The 20337-nt window shown below is 44.6% G+C and overlaps 1 protein-coding gene across 1 annotated transcript in view; it reads left to right on the forward strand.

Moving 5' to 3' along the window:
- KALRN (kalirin RhoGEF kinase) overlaps positions 1–20337 on the forward strand; it is a gene marked incomplete at its 5' end in the record, with an annotated part of 528347 nt that overhangs the window by 157965 nt on the left and 350045 nt on the right. The window contains one exon of the mRNA XM_082311480.1: positions 8593–8667. Coding sequence (XP_082167606.1) covers positions 8593–8667 — 75 coding nt within the window. The remainder of the gene's footprint in view (positions 1–8592; positions 8668–20337) is intronic.

A 20337-nucleotide genomic window follows, 5' to 3' on the forward strand; every position in this document is an offset into this window, starting at 1 on the left:
AGGGAGGCTTTCTGAGAGATGGATGGGAAGCCCTAAGCATGTCACTGATACGTGACAGGTGCTGGGAGATGCCCTGCTGCAGTTTTTTGGAAAAAGCCTGTCGACTAAACCAGTGCCAGCTAAAGGAAATTATTCTACTGTCCAGAATTTAATAGAGGATGAGATCCTGGGTGCCCAACCTCTACAACTTCACAGAGGACTTGCGTCCTTCCTACAGGAATCCATCAGCAGGTCTAAACTTTTTACAGGATCATAAAATTCTGAGGAATGTTTCCATAAGGAATCCAATTGTAATTGAGAGAGGAGTGAAATGAAAAGAAAATACATATGCATACTAGGCTTGTGTAGAAACCATGGCCATGCTTAAAATGTGACTTCAGATTACAAATGGCCCATAGCTCTTTATTAGCACTATAAAAGACTGTTGCATCTGGGTGGTCACTGACGTGTAGTGCAATCTACAGCAAGACACTTAATGACTAAAAGCTGAAGGTGCTGAATACACTTATTTCCCTCTGGGGCAGCACATCCATCCCTTGCACACTTACGAAATAAAACACAGGATTTTGTGTCAGATGACCTAATTTTTCCAGTTCTCTTAATGTCTTCCTTTCCTGCCCCAAAAGTCCTTTCTGTGATCACCAGAGCAGGTCTTTTCTACTGTTGGTGCCCCATTTTTGCCTATCTATAAAAGTACACTGCAACAGTTCCCTGCCTCAGAAAGGTTTTTTGAGACAAAATTAATTCATGTTTTTAAGGTGCTTTTGAGGTCTGTGGACCTGACTGTGCTTTACTAATGTGGGCAGTCATTATTTCTGTTCTGTAGAGAGGAAAACCAAGATCTAGCACAGTTAAAACAGCTTGTTCAGGATCACAAAGCAATTTAGAAGCAGAACCACAAATAGAGCCAAGTCTTTTGACTGGCAGTCAGATGTGGAATCCACGGGGCTACCTATAATGTCTAATTATTTTTCTAAGGGTAAGCACTGGAAGATCTCAGCCTGATTCCAAAGTCCTGATGAAAATAAAAAAGGAAATGTGTGAAAGATTGACTCACAGTCATTGCATTCTCTTAGCATCTCTATTAGTGTATGTTTAAAATGAAATGAATAAAATCCCCCACGGATGGAGATGAAGCAGAGCCTTTACCACAGATTGTGCATTAATTCGGTATCCTTCTGATGCTTTGAATGGTTTTGTGCCCCGTATGAAAAGGCAAAGCCTGGCTGTTGGCTTAGGTGGGATGCACAGGGTGCGATGTTTTAGGCTTCAGATGCTGAACACAGCTTATTAGAGGCCACATGTGCACAGAGGCTAATGAATTTGCATGCTTGCTTCAAGCGTCTGTATCTTTCTTGAAGCCTTGCCTATTCTTTGGCGTGCTTTCAAGCTGAGGCTACTGTTTAAATGTGTGGACATTCAAAGGCTGTGCTGGGAGGCTCGACGCTGCCAAGTACCTCGTGGAAGGAATAACAATCTCAGCAATTAGCAAGCTCCCCCAAACCCCAGCCCTGCCTCTCTTGGTGTTACAGGCAGGGGAGGGAAGGGGGCTGTGCTGGCAGTGGCTCTCCCTTCGCAGGGATTCAAGCAGTGGGAAATCAGAGGGACTGACCTGTCGGTGTAGAGGGGGCTGAAAAGCTGCTGGACCTCTGACAAGCACTGGCAAAACTTGGAAGCAGAGGTAGCCTGTAGTATTGCCACCCAATAGCTGTGACCAGAAGGATGTTCCAGCAAGCAGTAGTGGTGTATAATTAATAAAAGGCAGGACAGAATAAGGAAACACAGAGAAAATAATATTAGTCTTGGACTGAGCCTAAGTATTACATATAAAAACAACATTCATCTTTTCATTTTAGAATAAATGCAGTAATGTAATGAGTATAATTTTTGTCTCAGCTGGGATAAAGTGCTTGGCATGTAGTGCAGTGGGATTAGTCTTCTGTGCAGATCATCTATTTGGTGTCCATGGTTCTTGCAACTTTTGAGGCTATGGCATGGGTCTGTGTGTCAGTCTGCACACTAGATCTGGTGGCATAAAAACATTTACTCTGTATAAGACTAACAGGAGTACCAGAAATCAGATTCATAGCAGATTTATGGTTGGATCCTCTATCAGGTACCTGTTAGGCACTTTGCATACCTTTAGGTCTGTAATCCTGTGTTTATATACACTTACTTATGCAGAAATAAGTAGACTTCAACCACAAGCTTAAATGCTGTGTGGGTCTTCAGTTATATAGCAGGAAAGCCATCACAAGTCTACGAAGGTCCCAGGGATTATTTACATTTCCATTGCAGAGCTGAAAGCAAGCTCTAGCCCCTGCTCTGCACGGGGTAAGAAACACAGCCAATGCCAGCTGGGTTTCCACGGAAAATATCTGCAATGTCCGTGTTAGCTTTTGCTGGTCTCCCCAGATGAGCATTGCATGCTGTGGCCATGCTTACTGCTCAAGGTATGTTGAATGCAGATGGTCTGTTTGCTGCACTCATTCGTTTACGAGGGGTGGACATGTCAGGAGCACCAGATGAGAAGTTCTTAAGAAAGTGAACCTGGGATGGAGAGGGACAGCCGCCATCCCTTCCCCGGGGGCTATAGTGTTAGTTCAGCCTGCCTTTCACCCTACCCTGCTGCACTCTGACCTGCAATAAATGCTTCCTGTGAGGCCACGTATTGGTTTTTATTGGTTATTAAGGAGAATAATAACCTTTGTTATTCTGTTATTATGGAGTATATAGCTCTGAATTAATCTTCAATAATAGTTGGTAATGATATTTACAGATTAATTTTGTATTCTTTCTGGCTGGTGCTGCCTTTAGATTCAATTCAATCCTTCCTTCCTTCCTTCCTTCCTTCCTTCCTTTCTTCATGAAGTCAAAACCTGCTCTTCTGCTGCCTGCAGCAGGGAAGGGCAGCAGGAGAGCCTCGCAGGCTCCTGGGAGGCTCAGGGCACTAAAATGCTCTTTCTTTGCATCAGGGATCAGGCTGTCATCCGCAGAGGAGTGATCGGCAGATGCAGAGTGTCCAGCCCCATTTATCTCTGCCAGATGGTGCTAAAATACTAGTCCGGAGCACATGTTGCTTCTATTCAACCAAATGCTTGTGCCATGCTGTGGTCTCTCTGCCTCTGAACCAATGAGCCTCAGCCAGAAAATCCCAGCGGCAAAGGCCCCGGCAGCCCTCGGCTAAGCCCCTCTCCATGGTCTGTAGAAAATCAGAGAAATCAAACTAGGAAGGCTCACAGCCCTGCAGGGACAGACAATAGCGTGCAGGAAAGGAAGGAAGGGGTTAAAGAGGGTTCAGCACACACAAAAAGTAAATATTTGAGGCAGAAATGCAGAAAGAAGGAATAATGGAGAGAGAAGGGCAGGAGGAGGAAGCAAGAAGTGTAAAGAGAAGAAAAAGGAGGATTATATTCTGCCAGAAAACAAAGGGATGGTTGTATGAGAAAAGCATTGGGGAAGCATTGGGGAAATGAGAGTTCAGCTCTGCACAAACTTTCTGTCTGACACAGGACAAGTCAATCTCTCTGTGTCTCAGTTTGCAAATGCTACAATGGGTATAATAAAGTCTCCTTTGTTCTGCCTCTCTCTGCTCACATCAGACATTCCTTCTGTTTGTATGTTGTAGAAAAGCAAGATGCTACTACACTGCAAACAAAAATAAAATCCACTGAGGCTTTGAGGGGAAAAAAAAAACAGAGGCAGGAAGGCAAATAGGCTATGATAAACCGAGGAGATAACTGCTCCAAAAACCAGGGGAGAGGGGGAAGAAATACAGGAGAGGCCTTTACTGAGGGAAGAAGAAAGAAACAATATGGACCAGATTAATCCTACTGCTGCCTCCTGGATTCCAGTAGAGTTCCTTGAGGGATGGGTTTAGCCCAAGGAGTTCAGTTTTGTTTGGTTAAAGAAACTTCATGCCAAAGTTTTTAAATAGTCAAATCTGTTCTGAGAACTACGAGAATGTGGGCTGCCTTTCCTGAAACATTGCATGGGACTTGGGATGAACAACTCGCGCTGAAGGCATCAGGAGCCAAGTGATTAAGCCCCATGCAGTGCTCTGACAGGAGGCCGCCTTCTTGCCTACGCATACTTTTTTTAAGTATAGAAAGTATTTCCATATTTCCAGCAGCTGATCTTTATTTGAAGCCAAGAGCTGCATTTTTAGATTAGAACTGAAGCTTTTCTAGGAAAAGCCACTCTGGAGCAGAGCATGGGTCGATCTAGCCCAAGATGGTGTCTCCAACAGAGGCCCTGCACTCTGCTTAGAGAAAGAAATCCTAAAGCCTGCAGGGTTCTCTCCAAGGAAAATTCATATTTCACCCCAAGAGTTAGAGTTTGACTTTCACTCCAAAGTCTGTAGGCTTATATTCTTTCCAAAACTCTTGCTTATTTTATTAATCTTTACAGTTCCCTGGAGATATTTGTTGTTTGCAGATCTCTAACCCGTTCAGGAAGCCCCTTGAGCTGCTGACTTCGGTGTCCTGCGGCAGCAAGTTCCCCAGGCCAAATGAGGCATTTGTGCAGGGAAAAAGGACTTTTCTCTTCTCAATTTCAGGTTTGCTGCATTTAATGTGGAAGCATGCCCTAAGCTTCCCGTCTCACCCAGCTGGCTTCTCATTACAGTATCTCACCTAAAAGTGTGAGCTGCTTCTGCCGTGCAGGGAATCCTTGCTAGGAGATGGGCTGTGCATGTGCGATGCTGCTCTGCCCTGAAACGTGACTCAGCCATGCCGAGGATTCACTTTTTAAATTTTTCAGCGCTTCCAAGTTTACAAGAATACATTATTCTGTTAGCTTCTCCTGCAGGCATGGTGTGTTTTCTTCTCTTGTCACTAGAGTAATAAAAGTTTGTGGATAGTCATAGTGTCCCCGCTATGTGGATAGCACACTAAGCCAGGATGTGATAATGTGTGAGGGGCTGCAGGGTGACTGGGACATGGCACCGTGCTCTCTGCGCCTCTCCTTTGGCAGTTGCGATGCTCAAGCTTCTTTGCAGACCATGGTGAGACTTGCAGGTAGAAGCGCAAGAGGGGCACTGTTGTGTAGTCCCATGCTTATGATGATGGTGAACCAGCAAACCCGTGCATGGACAATGGGCAGGATGGCTCAGTGTTCAGCCTGCCCTTCCTTCATCCGTCTGTCCTTCTCTATCTTTCTGCCACAGAAGGGCTTGGGTCTTACAGGGGTAGGAGAGAGGTGTAGGGCAGGATACAAAGTACAGCCATCGGCATCATCTAGGAATGAACCGGCTAGATAGTTTTATACCTGGTGCTCTGCGGCAAAAATTAGATGATCCTATAAAGACATGGCTTCGGATCCAGCATGCAAACAAACAAAACAAATGTATTAGAAACAGGTGGGGGATAGGGCGAAAATGAGCATTATTAGGGGTATGCTTATAATAACTTATGAACTGGGGAATGCATCATTGCTGTGCTGGGCCCTCTTGGAGACAGATTTGCTGTTGCTTTTGGAGCCCTTATTACAGCCATTGGCTTTCCCATTTATGCATCTATTTCCCCAGCCCTTGCTGGAAAACCTGACAACATGCTCTGAGACGTAGCTGCTAACGTGAGGATTTTGTCAGGAGTGACCTCTGAAAGCAGGGACCGTGGCCTCCCTCATCTGTGGGCCATGAGCTACCACTTGGGTGAGCATGTACATCACCCAGAGCGGGGGCATTGCTTTAGGCACTGATCTGCCTTCAGGAGTTTCGTCCCTCATCCCGAGGGAAGTTTTGCAGCTCTTGGGAATTGGCTGTAGGACAGGCTCACAATTTTCCAATTCCTTCATCATTTTGGAGCATGACTGACCTGTTCTGGGGGATACTGAGAAAGGTGAAAACACCTGCTGGCAGCACTGTCCCCATTTGTGTCTTTTCTTGCCTTTCCTGGGCACAGTCAGGACATCAGGGCTGTGAGCAGTGAGCCCCTTGCCTGCAGCCTGCCCTGCTTCAGCTCACGAGGTGATCATCTTTAAAAGTCATACATTTTTCTCCTGGTCTCCATGCGTATTACATCTGTGAGATGCAATCCTTCCTTGTGGAGAGTGTTTAAAATTGTCCTTCAGCCCTCAGTATAGTGGGCTCTTGCTAGGAAGTCCTTATTGTGTGTTTTACGTACAGGAATACCTCACCCACTGACATTTTTTTGGTAATGTTCACTAAGACTTCAGTTGTATAATGTCTAGTGCACAGTTAAGTGCCTAAGAATTGACTTTGCTGTTTCCTTGACAAATTTAACAAATATTGGCCAAAACTCAGCGTGCACTGACACTGCTGATCTTGCAGCTGGAGAAATTTGGCCCAGTACTCTGCTTCAGTGTCTTCGAGCCATCATGATGTGTCTAGTACATTGGCTGTTCTCATTTGCTTCACTGTTGGATGAGATGCTTATATACAGAGCTCCTTAAATTCCAAACGTTGCGTGTGCCTGAAAGGTTCCTGCCTTTGATGTGAGAGCTAGCCACACCCTGGGATCTGAGAGGTTATTCTTGTTAAGAGGATAAGTTAATAGCAAAGTCTCACATATTAAACACAGAGTGCCCAAAGGCCTGCTTGCTTGAACACAAAAAGAGTTCAGCAACCAGGACTAGTTTCCCTGGTCCCAAACCACTTTACTAACACAAAGTGCTCTTTAGGGATCTCTCAGGACCGTGCTCCAGTGCCTGCTCAAATTGCAGTTACTTTGGTCTTGGCCTTGCATTGAATTACCTCACTCCGTTGTGTGCTGATTTTCATGAGCGTAGGCTCAGCTGGCGAGCTTGCTTCGCTTCTTCTGGAGCTGAGTGTCACAGAAGTGACACCTGAGAGCATGGGGGGCCATAGAGGGGTAGTTGTAGCAATCGGTCACTGGTGAGGGACGTATTTGAATGCACAAGACAGTCTCGTTGCACAAGCTGACTGTGAATGGCAAATGCTACCTCATTTGCCATTAACAGTAACTCAATAATAATAATAATAATAATAATAATAATAATAATAATAATAATAATAATACTTGTAGGTATGCAGGTTCATCTGAAGGTGAAAACGGCTGTTATGGTCTTCATCCTGTCTGTTCCATGTGTCTGCATGAATCAAACCACTGTACCTTTTCAGGCTGCACGATGCAAGAAATAGATGACAATATACCATCTATATCAAAAATAATATAGTGGTGAAACACTGGAACCGGTTGCCCAGAGAGGTGGTAGATGCCCCATCCTGGAAACATTCAAGGCCAGGGTGGATGGGGCTCTGAGCAACCTGATCTAGGAGAAGATGTCCCTGCCCATTGCAGGGGGGATGGACTAGCTGACCTTTAAAGGTCCCTTCCATCCCAAAGCATTCTATGATTCTATACAGGAGCAGCTTTTATCCCCTTTCCCACTTTCAGACCCAGATGGTCAGGTGTCATCTGCTGTGTTCAGTAAGGAAGGTGTGACGGCTGGAGCAATGCTGACCTGTTTCTAGCCAGTCAAGAAAGCTGCTTAGTGAGAAGACTCTCTTGCCCTGGTACCATCTCAGAAGAATGGTGGTTGCTGCCTGCCTGTGAAAGGCAGAAAGTAAAAATACAGGGTTTCATATGTGTTGTACTCTTTGACGAGCTGGAATAGATTTAAGGCCATATTGAAGATTACTTCTAGTGATGGGTATTCACTACCCAGTGATGGATGAGCTATTTTTCAGAGCAACTGCAAAGATGTCCTTCAAATCCACCTTTTGTTTTGTAATAGCGCTGGTGGAATAGCACTGTCTGGCCTGCTGTTGGGTGATCTGTTACTGCTGGTCTTCTGCAAAGCAGAAAGATGCTGCTGGTGTCTGAAACCATCAGCAGTTCTTTTCCTAAGGCTTCCGGGAGAGTGAAAATCTGGGATTTCTTTGGTGAACTTTGAGGACACATGAAATAATTTGGCACTGGAAAGAAGGCAAATGGCCTATGCAGGTGTATGTAACATGTAATCAAACAGCATGAATTACATGAGGATGCACTGTGGCTTCAAGCCACTCCTTACCCAGGGAGAACTTTGGCTGGCTCATAAGGAACATGTCTTCCCTCTGAGCATGGTCCCTACCTTGAGCCATTCCATCTCCAGCCGTGCTGTGTGGAGCAGAAAGAGGGGAAGCGGAAAAGCCTTTTTTAAGCCAGCCCCTGTGCAAATCTGTCTCAAGGGCTGATGCTAAATGGATGTGTATGTATGTGTTGTAACATTCCCTGTAATTTTGCCTGGACTGTGTTCAAAACAGTGAAGGGAGAAAGCTCCTGGCTTGTTGTACAAGCTGGGCATCTCCCAGGCTCGATAGTATGGTCTGTGAAAAAGGCAGCAGGGATAAATCTGGTTCCTTGGTGGGAAATTTGTTAACCTGTCAGAACTTCTGAAGGATAAAGTGATGAGTTGATTCTCTGTATTTTCTTTTTACAAACATATCTCTGTCGATGCTAATGCTGTTTGTGTATCAATCAGCCATTAGGGTCTGTCTCTTGGTGCTTTTATGTAATTTACAGACTTGCTCCAGTCTGATTTTGAGAAACACAGAGTGTCTGTGAAGCTGAGAGCAAGGACATGCTCTCTTCTAATGTGGCTTTCCTGTTTTCCTCTGTTTTGCAGGTTCTTTTCGAAATGATGGTTTAAAAGCAGCTGATGTCCTTCCTATACTAAAGGAAAAAGTGGCCTTCGTGTCAGGTGAGTACATCTTTTCTGGATCCCTCTAGCCCAGCACAAGCACTGCCTGCCGCATCCTTGTCCTTATGGTGGTGCAGAGTCACGAGGGACCAGTTTTGTGTTTGGACTTGGTAGTAGTTAAATTAGGTCTTCTGCTAAGAAAAGGGCTGTATGTGGAACAGGGCTATCCAGTAATACTCAGAGTGTTGGAAACTGGCCTATGGTGATTTTCTTCATATTCTGAGAAACAGGTAATGGGCAGCACAGGTGGGATGAAATGCAGCTTCTCAGCTCCAGCCCAGACCTGTGCTGTCTCGGCATTCAGAATGGTTCAGGGATCCTGCTTTGGGTTCAAGGTCAGTAAATAGCATTAATTCCTGTTTGTAGGAAGCACTCAGACCTGTAAATCACTGGTGTTTCATTTGAAATCCCAATCAACTTGCAGTTAAAAGTGCCACTGATGCTGCATTTACATAATGACTCAGACGCTCAAAGATCTCCTGCCATCCTGTACAAAGATTTACAGCCTTCATTCAGGAGACAAATCTTGAGGACCTGGGGGTGGATGAGGACTAGACAATATGGAAAAGTCTTTGAGAATGGCTTGAATGATATTGTTTCTGGGGTGAATTACAACTTGTCAGGGAGAAGGGGAAGAGAAAGTCTGAAGTGATCATAATCTTGCATGAAGTCACTCAAATTGGCAGCATAAAACCGGGGTATTTCCAGTGCCAGCGTTTCTGATGATTGCAAACCATTCAAGCTGCTTTTGGTGATCCTCCCTGTTGCAATGAGAAAACCTGCATCAAAAGCAGCCAGCCCCCTTGTTTGCGGTCTTTGCTTTTTGTTTCCTTCGTCTCCGCAGTAATGCTGACTGCAGAGGGGAGGAGAGCAGCAGCGAGGCCGTTGGTGCCCGGGCTCTGCCTCCTTGGCTGCTGGAGCAGGACCTGTGAGGATGGGGCTTGTCACCCTGCCGAGCCACAGAGATGCCTGGCCAGGCAGGAGAAGCTTTTGCCTTGAGTAATGGTTGGTGTGAGATGTCTTCCCATGTAGCAACAATTAAATGGTCCACGGATCATGAGTCCAGCAGTGACTTGGGCAAACGATTTATGGCTCTATAAACCCTAAACTTTCTGACCAATGACCTGAAAATCCAGGACTTTTGAGGGAAGTTTGTGAGACACCAAACGCCTTGTGTGAAAACCCAAGACCATCCCAACAGTACTCACATGCAGGACTACTTTACCTCGCACTGGTGTCTCATTCTGAATGTCCTGAAATGTTTTATGTGGTTGTTGTCTTTCACTGTTCCAAAGAGAGGAACATAGTCATAAAAACACAACGTACCTGCAGACTTTTTTGCAACACAAAGCTGAACCGGGCGCTCTGGGGAAGTGAAAGGGAGAAATTTATGCAGGGACTGTACTGGAATTTAGTTCTTGGCTCCTGCTGTTGCTTTGCATGGAAATGACTGCAGGATCATTTGGTAATTCACGGAATGTTTAATAACGATAACCTGTCTGGATCATTTATATAGCCCCTTCCACTGACAGTGGCGGCGTTCAGCTGGGAGCCAGAAGGTCTCACACCAAATCATCAGCTCGTTAGATGCTGTCCTGAGCCAAGCTTGCCTTGTGGGGGGCCGTTAAACAAGCAGTGCCAACACGATCCCCCGGGCTTTCGCACCGTGATCCGCTGCAGGCAAGGGACAGGTCACTCCTCGTAGACTCACCAGCCTCCAGACCTGTATCTGCTCAAAACGTGCCTGTTCCTGACACAGCTAGCTAGATAGCGGCCCTAGGATTTACACCTCCTCTCCATGGTCTCCAAATGCAACGACTACATGCAACAATTGTCAGGGGCCTTTGCAGATAAAATGCTCTGAGCTGCTGGTGTCTGACTGCAGTAGCCCCAGCATCACCCTCCAGCCCAGAGTTTAAGTACTGCCCAGTCTTCCCCTGGGTTGCTGTAATAAAGCAGATTAAGAAAAGGATTTGAGCACTTCAACTGATGGCCAGGTTCTTTTTAATTAAAATAGAACAACTTCCTAGACTATGCTTTGACCACAGAAGAATGTTTGCCGAAATAGAAAAATCGAATAGCTGGACTTTGCAAGACAAAAAAAAAAAATATATTCTGCAGTTAGCACAGACTTTGGGAGCACATCGCATTTGTAATCAGGCTTCCTTGAGGAAAACAAGAGTTTTATTGTGTCTTCTTCAGAGTTTTATACTACAGTTAATTTTAACGATAACAGTACAGTAAAGTTGTCAAGGGGGTTCTCCTTACACCAGTGCACAAAGTCTCAGCTGAACATCTCAGTTACATAGTTTATTTCTTTTCTCATCTGCTGTGGCTCACCAGCTTGGTTTTTAGTCCATGATTCGACAGGAAAGCTGCAGAGAACAAACAAGCTCCTTCAGGCAGGGGCTATACCACGCTTTGTGTTTCGGTGTTGTGGATGCTCCACACCTGGGCCATGCAGAGCAGCAGGCAGAACAGGCAGGGAAGTGACACCGGCTGCTGCCTGCTCCAGAGGAGTCACAACAGGACCTGCTTGCACAGCCGTGTAATCTCAGAGGAGCACTCAAGCTTTCAGAAGTGCACTTAATTTCAGAGTTGAAATACAGCTCTAACTAGCTGGGCATGGATTCATCCAGCTTAAATGCTGTCTGGGGCTCTGTGCCTGGCGCTTCCCCTCGGCTGGCTCAGCCGGCAGCGAGCAGCAGGCGCGGGGCTCTGCATCCGCATCCCTGCGCCACAGGAGAGTTGAGGGGTGGATAATGCTAGGATTTTTTCCTGGAACTGGTTCTTGATTTCTTCCAGTGACCTCATGTATGAGCTAGACTGAACGCGAGCAAAGTTCATGTGCGTCTAAACAGCACCTGAAAATGCCATTCCAGCACTCGTAAGCAGAGAGATGGCCTGAGCAGTCGGTGCATCCCCGCCATCGCCGTCTGATTGCTTCCATCGCTGACCTCGTGGAAGCAGATTAAGCAGGGGGTTGGCAGGGGGGAGGCTTTGGCCACCTGCTTGTTGCCTAAACCCTCATAAAATCTTGGCTTTGCCTGGGTGGTTCACTGTGTTGCTTCCAGCAATGGAATGGCTTTGGGAACCATTAGGGAGCGAGCTACAGGCCAGAGACTGATTTTTGTATCTTGAGAAGGAGATGAGCGCAGAGGAGAGGAAATAAAACAGCTTGTAGATTATTTAGGTGTTTTTTTTCAGTGAGAGGTGGTGAAATATTTTGGAAGCTGCGCTTCTTTCCTAGGAAACACAGGTGCTGTTTTAGAAGAGTGGTTTAACTTGGGATGTTGTTCAGCCGCTTGATTATATTTATAGGAGATTTTCTGTCCATCACTGCAATACGGAGGAAGCATATGAGGCTCTCAGGAGAGGGAGTGGAGCATGTTATCACGTTCCCTTCCCGTGCATGGAGCTTTTCATACACTTAGGCTATGAAAAGCTTGTTAGTTGACTAATGCCGTGGGTCTCTCCCCGCGCCTGAAAGCATTTGCCCTTTCCCCACGTCCCACCCAGAGGAGTTTCTCAGGATCCTTCCCAGCACTTCCCATTCCCCGGATGGCTCAGAAGAGCGGCAGCGCGTGGGCTCCCGCCTGTCACCCAGGTACTGTCTGCTCATCTGCCGAGGCAGGAGCACAAAGGAAGAGGCTGGCCAGGTTTCTGAGAGGGTGGTTGAGCACGGAGGAATCAACAGCAAAAGGCAGAAGGGTGTAATAAGCCGGTGAGCTGCTGCAGCTGTGAAAAGCAGAGCTCCCAACGCGTGTTCAGCAAAGCAGGAGGTTTTCCTGTGGACTTTGGGCAATAAAAGGCATGGAGCAGGGAGGAGTGGATACGGTAACAGTTCGGCCAGCTCCATCCTTCAAAAGCCCACTGTCCCCAACCCCACATGTCTTGGGAGAAGCCTCGTGAGCTGGGTCACAGCGACGTCTGAGCCTGGCTTAGAGCCTGAAGGAAAAACAGAGACAGATTTCCCAAAAGGTCTTTCAGAGGAGGAATGTCGGTGTAAATAGATCAGATGAAAGGACAACTTTACCATTAAGTTTCACTAAATTTAGGCCAGCAGGATGAATCAAAGAGGAAGGCTCAGAGGGGAAGACACTGACCTTCCTAAAAACTTGTCTGAAGACACCACAGGTCACTTAGTGCCCCATGGGACCACATGTGGAGGGGCATGTTTTTGTTTTTTCTGCAATGCATGCACTTCACTCTTCAGAGAAAGGGTTGAAATGAGACCCCAGGGCCCTCTGGGAACTGGAAGAGTTCAGATCTGGGTTTCAGGGGGTCTCAAACACTGATTTATAGACACTGGAATTTATATTGAGTTGGGAATAGAACTAACCAAAATATTTAATTTTTGAATGTTGTAAACATTTTGTATTTGCACAAAAAGTTTTGATTTAAATTAAAAGTTTCCATTCTCCTCTTCCTCTGGAATGGAAATTTCAAATGAAACATCAACAATTCTTCTATATTTTGTTACAGAAAAATGTCTTCCATTTTATACCATTCCCTGATGTAGTTTGAAATCAACGGAAATTCCCAAAAGAGGAAATATGCTATTAGAAAGACATAGTGTTGCCTGACTATTGAATTTTCCTGGTGGTTTTGGGCCATCATGCTTTCATCTGGAATTTGCTGCTGCATTGTTGCCGATTCTTCTTTGAAATAAAAAATAAGGAAGTTTAGACTGTAAAGTTTCCAGGTCTTTTGATGAGGTCTGAGCCTGCTGGGTTTTTTGTTGTTTGTTTTTTTAGTGTTAGGTCGTTTTTGAGGATAGAGAAGAGCCTTCACCTATAGAGGGTGTTTAGATATCCTCATTGGGACTCTAAGGTTAAAGCAGAAATCAAAATGTTTCCTGGGATTTCTGATTTCATTTACAGGTTGTAAATGCAGTGTGCAGAACCAGTTGCCGTATTTCTTTCCATATGTTTTAACTGTAGCCATGGACTAAATTAAACAATTTCTATGGAGAATGTCTAGTCAGTGCCAGCACTTACTGTCCTGGCGCTCGGACACCAGCAGCTTGCCAAGATCCGCCAATATCTCCTCAGAGCAGGGAGATTTCTCCTTTACGTATTTCCTCAATTAGCATGTGTCAGAGTAGTGATGCAACCTGTGCTGCCTTGTGGAGAGGCAGAAAGGTTCAAGTGCCTTACAAAACTGAGCAAAAAATCAACCTAATCAAAATTTCTATCCAAAAAGACTTGCAAGAACTTGTGGGATCGCAAGTCATTGACTGCGTGTCATCCAAACGTGCTGGACTCTGACCACCTCCTGGTCGATGGGTCCCTGCATCCTGTCACACAGGTATAGCTTCTCAATTAATGGTAGGGACTTTCAAAATAACAATAAGAGGAAGGAACTGAGCCTGTGAAGCAAGAAGGTCTGTATACATCCCATCCTGTTCCAGCTCACAGGGTTTTCTCGTCCTTAAAGACACAGCGAGCTCCATATGTGTCTCAGCAAAGGTCTCCTCTTCATTTACACAAGCAGTCGAGAGTTGTCCTTATAGAGAAATCAAGGCTAGGAGCTTATAAATCAATATAAGGACCCAGGTAGGTGACAGTAGCACCTGAGATAATTAGTACGATAACAACCAGCCATTCTGGTCATTTTGCAGTAAGGTGTGCTCTTCTGTTCCACTAAGGAGACTCTTCACATCTGAAAACTTCCTTATTTCTGTGAAAGCGCTTTGGTTCATAGGCCTATGTTTTTTTTCCTAAGGAATCAATTTTAACTGACAAGAAGCACTGAAATTCACAAGTGGACATCCTCTCTGTATTAGCAATTGTTGGGGGTTTTTTAATGCTTTTTTTGTGGGAAAATGTAGGCTATTTGAAATGGAAATACTTTTCTGGAATGTGCAATTTCAGAAACATTTTCATCTGCTAGTGTTTTCCAGCTCTAGGCTGAATTTCTTCTTAAAACCAGAGGGGAAAAAGACTTCCTAATAGCAATTATGTAAGTCCAAGAGCTTGAACTCTCTCCTGAACTTTCATTAATTTGCAGGATCCTCTACTTGGCTGTAGCTGTTGAGGACTTACCTGCTGGGGCTGTGGCAAACCTGAGCAGCCAGTTATATTAAATCAGTTTATCACGTTTCACTTTGCTGATGAACATCAGAAGCTTTGCCATCTCTGTTTCTCTGTGCTTATCTCAAATGAGGAAGACAGTGTGAGATGAGGGTGAATATGGCCTCCCTTTGTTTCTCCTTATTCTGTACAGCTTCTACCGTTACGCTCAATGGCATGAGGTTGGATGGCGGTACCTGTCAGTACCGCCATCAGCAGCGTGACTGCATCGCCGCATGCTGTTTTTGTTCCCTTCCCTTCTCCAGGGACAAGAGGGTGTGCAGTGGGGTGTTTTGCTTTAGAAGATTTGGGGTTTATTTTGTTCAGTTTCTCTATTGTTTTTTAAATATATACAGCTATTCCCACACATCTGTGATACAGGAGGTGAGATCAAAAAACCTAATTTGCAGCTGGGGCAAAAGGCAGCGAGGTTTGCATAGGTGTGAGTAAGGGGCAGCGTTGAAGAGGAGGGTACTGGTTCTGCCTTGATACTTCACAGCAAACCAGCTTCTTCCAGAGTTAAAAATGAACTCTCTCTGGAAGTTTTGCCTTCCACACAAAGAAGCTCTTCCTTCGTTTTAATGAGTCTCACTTGTCCTTAGTTTTGCTTTGCTGGGGCAATATCTTTGTGGGACATGAGACAATTTTCCCAGTGGCTTGTTGGCAAATAAACATTTAAAATTAAAGAAGTACGCCAAAATACTTGCATAAACCAGCAAAGGTGTATTACAAGCCACAACAGGCGGTCTCTTCAAATCCATGCAGTGGCTCTGGGTGATTGCGGAACAAATCTACCTGGTGGGAAGCGGGATCCTCCAGTGGCTGCGGTGAGCATCCCGTCTCCAGCCTCTGATCTGCCAAGGGATCTTCTGGTGGGAACATACAGCCTTGTTTTTGGAATCATTAACCCTAAATGTAATGTTGCAAATGTTGGCCATTAGGATTTGATTCAGGCAATTGACTCTGGGATAAGGGATACTGCAAAGAGCAACACACTGGAGGATCAGGCCCTGGTGACTGCATTGCAGCTGTGTTAATTTGCACGTGGGCTTGTTGTGGAAGCTTAAATTTCCATCACTGCTGCACTAGAATTGCCTGCTTTGGAATCAACTGAATTTGAGGGTGGTCATACAGCTAATCCTATATATGACCCTTACAACACATTAGTCCCTCTTGAAGCTGGAGGAGTTTTAGTATAGAAGTCTGTTCACAGGAGGTCTGGTAGCAAGCAGACTCTCACAGAGCTCTGCTATGGCAGGGAAAGGAATATTATTTTAAGACTCTGGATACCAACTCCTTGATACTTTGCTTTCCTAGGAAGTCTGTCAATTAGATTTAGAAATCCAGAGCATATTGTTTGTCATTTTATCGAGGTGCCTGACATCAGCTGACCTCGTTCTGTCTCCTAGTTCTCTTCATTATCATTCATTTTTTCACCATATTTTGGACTGAAATACCTTTTGAGGCGTATTTCAGCTCCTCTGGAAACTCACTTATGGTCTCAGCAGAGTCTGCAACATCAAGATTGATCAGCTTATGATCTGCAGGGGTCAGATGAAGCAGCGTATTCATTTGAACTGCAGTAGACATCTGAACGGAGGCCAGAGACACTGTGTACTACTCCTGTCTCCGTTGTTGGCATGTTGCAGGACTTTAGAAAAGGGACTCGCGAGCTTTTATGTGTGTGGACGTTTGCCTGTGTCTATGGTTAATCCTTGTGAATTCATGCTGATAAAGAGAGTGGAAAAGGAAGCAGAGGGCTTGAATCCCTTAAAGACAGATAAATGCAACCAGGTAAGTATCATGGTAGAATGGCTGATAAGACTGGAGAGATGCAGCTTGAAAACAGAGCTCGATAAAATCATTATCTGTTGTATACAAGAAGTCTGCATTAAAGGAAACTGGTAATTTCCTGTCCTAAACAGGGTTACACAAAGCTGGAATTTCAGCTTTTTGTGTCTTATCGGGGATGAATGTCCCTCAGGGCTTGAAATTGGGAAGGCCTGTACACAGAGTTCACATTAATAATGCTGTGGGTTGGCCAACATCTTGACTTACCTGTGGGCAGCTGGAGCCACCATAGGCAGAAGCATTTGGGCCCACCACTTAGAGGATTAAGATGTCAGTTCAGGCAGCTGCCAGGATAGGCATCTTGTGGCTGGAGTCCCTTTCCTCTTGGTTGCAGGCTTGACCAGAAAAGTGGTCATCAGAAGGTCACTGACTCTGCTGCCTGCTTCCATACAGGTTTTTTGAGGTTTCTTTAATGTTTTCTTTTAATGTGGTATGCATCACGATGCCTTGTGCCATCACAGCGATACCCCCTGTATGATTTGTGGAGGAAAAATGATGTAACCCTACTTCTGGGAGCAAATGCTGAATTTAGCAATGGTTTCTGTATAGGCTAGAAGAAAGGGAGATGGGAAGAACCAGCAAGCAAGCCACTGACAGGCAAGGCCATCAACACAGGATTTTGTAGGAGGAATACAAGACATATATGGCTAAATATTTGTTCTCAGTGTACTTTGTGCCCTGAAGAACATGTGTTTTTCTGACTCCTTTTTCCAGAGCACTAATAACTAGACCATCTGTTTGCCTCTCTACATCAGAGCAAAGCCCATGAAAACCCACCTTGAAAAACAATTAGAAATTATCAGCTGTTTGTTTTAGCATTTAATAACTGTAATTAGCAAACCTAATGACATGTTTGATTATTGCATCCCATGTCTGTAGCCCAGTGGGAGGCAGGAGATGGGACATATTGATGAGAGCAATTGAGACTCTTTACTTCCTTCCATTTTTTATTTTCTTTTAAAACAATATGCTGGGTAGTTCTCTGAAAAGACTGTGCATGTAAAATTGATGATGAGATCATGGCTGACTTGGGGCAAGATTAGCCTCCTTGGGTGGATTACTAACAGGCTGAGACAGAGTTTCTATAATGTTTTTAGTTGCTGACTTTTAGCCTAAGCACTATGAAGCTCTAACACGGTGAACTAAGAATCAGAAAACCTAATTCCTACTCCTGGTTCTTCAAGTGACTTGCTGTGGGATCTGGGCTGAATTTCTTCCCCTCTCTGTACCTCACTGTTCCCCTCAGTTAAAAAGGAGATAATAATAAAGAAGAGGAAAGGTATAGACTCTGTGTACAGCCAATGCCAAAAGATTTTCTTCCCTTTTAGTGGCTGTTGCTACCTGTCTGGAGGCTCTGTTAGAGAAGATGAGGGTCCTAATATAGGCATGTTAGGTGTCTAAAGTTTGATGGTGGTAATATCCCATTTAGTCTGCCTAGAAAAGCTGAGATTTGCAGTTATAAAGTGCAATGGAAAAGCTACATGTTATTAGTATTTAAGAGAGTAAACCAGAGTTACTGAACTCTGCAAGTCTTATGGTGAATTAAACATACCATGGTTTGTTGTGGAAGAAACCTGACGTTTCTTCATACAGGCTCTTCATAAAATTGTAAATTATGCAGGCATTCATAAAAATTAGGGATTGCTCATGAATAATTTGGAAACAAGTGAAGGATTTTAATATGTACAGCACAACTGTAATAATAATTTCACCCTATTGCTCAAAGCATAGAGCAGTGCTTTCATCACAGATTAGAAACATTTGTTTCTAAACCTCACATTTCTTGAGATTTGCCCCATATCTCCTTGTTCTTCTGTGCCAAAGGCCTAGAAGGAATCAGTCCAGGCACTTATTTATACTTCCATCATCCAGAAACCTCCAACTGGGTCATCATGTAACCTTCCTCCTCCAACGAGAATTAACCCATTTTCTCCGATCTGTCCTGGTAACTTCTGACTCTGCGCTAGAGCCTTATTTATCCTGCTCCCCTGAGGACAGTTTAGATGAACTGTTGAGGGACATTTTTTATCCTGAAATAAAGACAGGACAGGAATGTTCTGGACCCTTTTTCCTTTTCTGTAGCTGAAATCCTCGTGTTACTTTTAGTAAAAGGGTCAAGAATTTTCTGATTTAACTTTTTCAGCCTACTAGAATTTAGATAATTGGGTTTTTGTTAATTTATTTTTTTTGCAGAGCTCACTTTTGTGGAACTGTAGGTGGGAAAGGGGTCCCTGGCCAGAAACACAGTTTTTGGTTTATGAAGCTGAGGTGAATGGGCAGCATCAGAGCGATCAGGGCTGCTGGGCTGTGGGAAGCTCATGGCCCTTCCCGGGTGTTTCATATCCTGGGAGAGGATTATAACTGTGGGCTTGGATGTCTCCTGATCTCATCTTTAGCGCTTTTCCACTTTGTAGAAATATTTAAGTAATTGGGAATGGAGGAGGAGAGGGAGCCTGACTGAGTAGTGGGTAGCATGTTCTTCTGGGATGCAGTTCAAGTTCAGGTCTCTGCTTCAGTGAATATCTGGAAGCTTTTGAAAGCCTTGGTTACATCTTGATATGAAGGGAAATTTTTCAAAACCTTGAAAAGCTTCCTGTATTAAAAAAATATTTCCCTCCAGCTTTAGTTACTATATTGGTTTGCCATTCTATAGGCTGGCTTGCTTTTCTGTTGGACACATCACACATGATATAATGCTTTTGGCATTGTTACGGTGTGTGAAATATTCTCAACAAAGGGAGAATGTGCTTAAAATGAGGAATTTTTTTTTATACATATATATGTATATAGGTCTGAAAATAAAAATGAGCTTATTTCCTTGTAAATTGAATCCTGGTTACATTACACCCCCATTCTCATGCTCGGTGGCAGAGGCATGGATCAGCCAAGGTGATACTGAATTTCCATGGACCTTCCTCACCTTCATGGTGTGAAGCCAAAGGCAAACATCAGGCACAGAGATTTGGGTGGACACGGGGTGGGACAGTTTTTGTACTCTGTATGTGCCCCTGGCTGCATGAGGGCTCAAAATGAAGATGGCACCTCTTGTTTGCCTCTCCATTTGTACCCCTGGACAATCAGACATGACCTGGCTCCAGTGGAGAGTTGCATGATGTAGCCCTTCAGGTATATAGCATCCATTGAAAACGATGGGAATTTCGATGCTGATGAAGTGTAACACAGGGTAACACTGGCATCTCTATCTGTACAGATGAAGTTTGTGTAACAGCCTTTGACTGGTGCAGTCTGCAGTGCTGTAGAAAACTCTTCAGACAGAATTTAGCAATTTTAAAAAATATGTAAATATTTTAAAAAATATATATATATAGTAACAGCATTGCTATTTTTAGCTGCTTCTGTGTGACTCTGGTCATGTAGAGGGACACTTTGTGCTAGAAGGTGAGCTTGTACCTATCATGGCATCAACTGCATGGACAGTTTCAGACTAAACTGGGCAGGGGGTATGTTGTCAGATAGGGGCTGGATCTACAAGTGACTTCTCTGTTCTGTAAACAGGGCCAGCTGGAAAACCTGTACCTTGGGGGTACATGTGTGTATCTCATCAGTTTGGTTTCTGGTTTGTCCACCTTCGGGAACTCCTGCCATATGAGGCACCTCCTTGATTCCTGATCTAAATTCTGCCCAGAGCAATTCTTTGCTCTGTGGTGATCCAGGATACTGTTTTTCCAAGCACACATATGCTCTTGGGCAGATCCTGCTCTCACAGAAGAGCCTCTTAGGACTC

This window comes from Platalea leucorodia (genome assembly GCF_965183815.1).
Source record: "Platalea leucorodia genome assembly, chromosome: 5".
In the NCBI taxonomy this organism is placed as follows: domain Eukaryota; kingdom Metazoa; phylum Chordata; class Aves; order Pelecaniformes; family Threskiornithidae; genus Platalea; species Platalea leucorodia.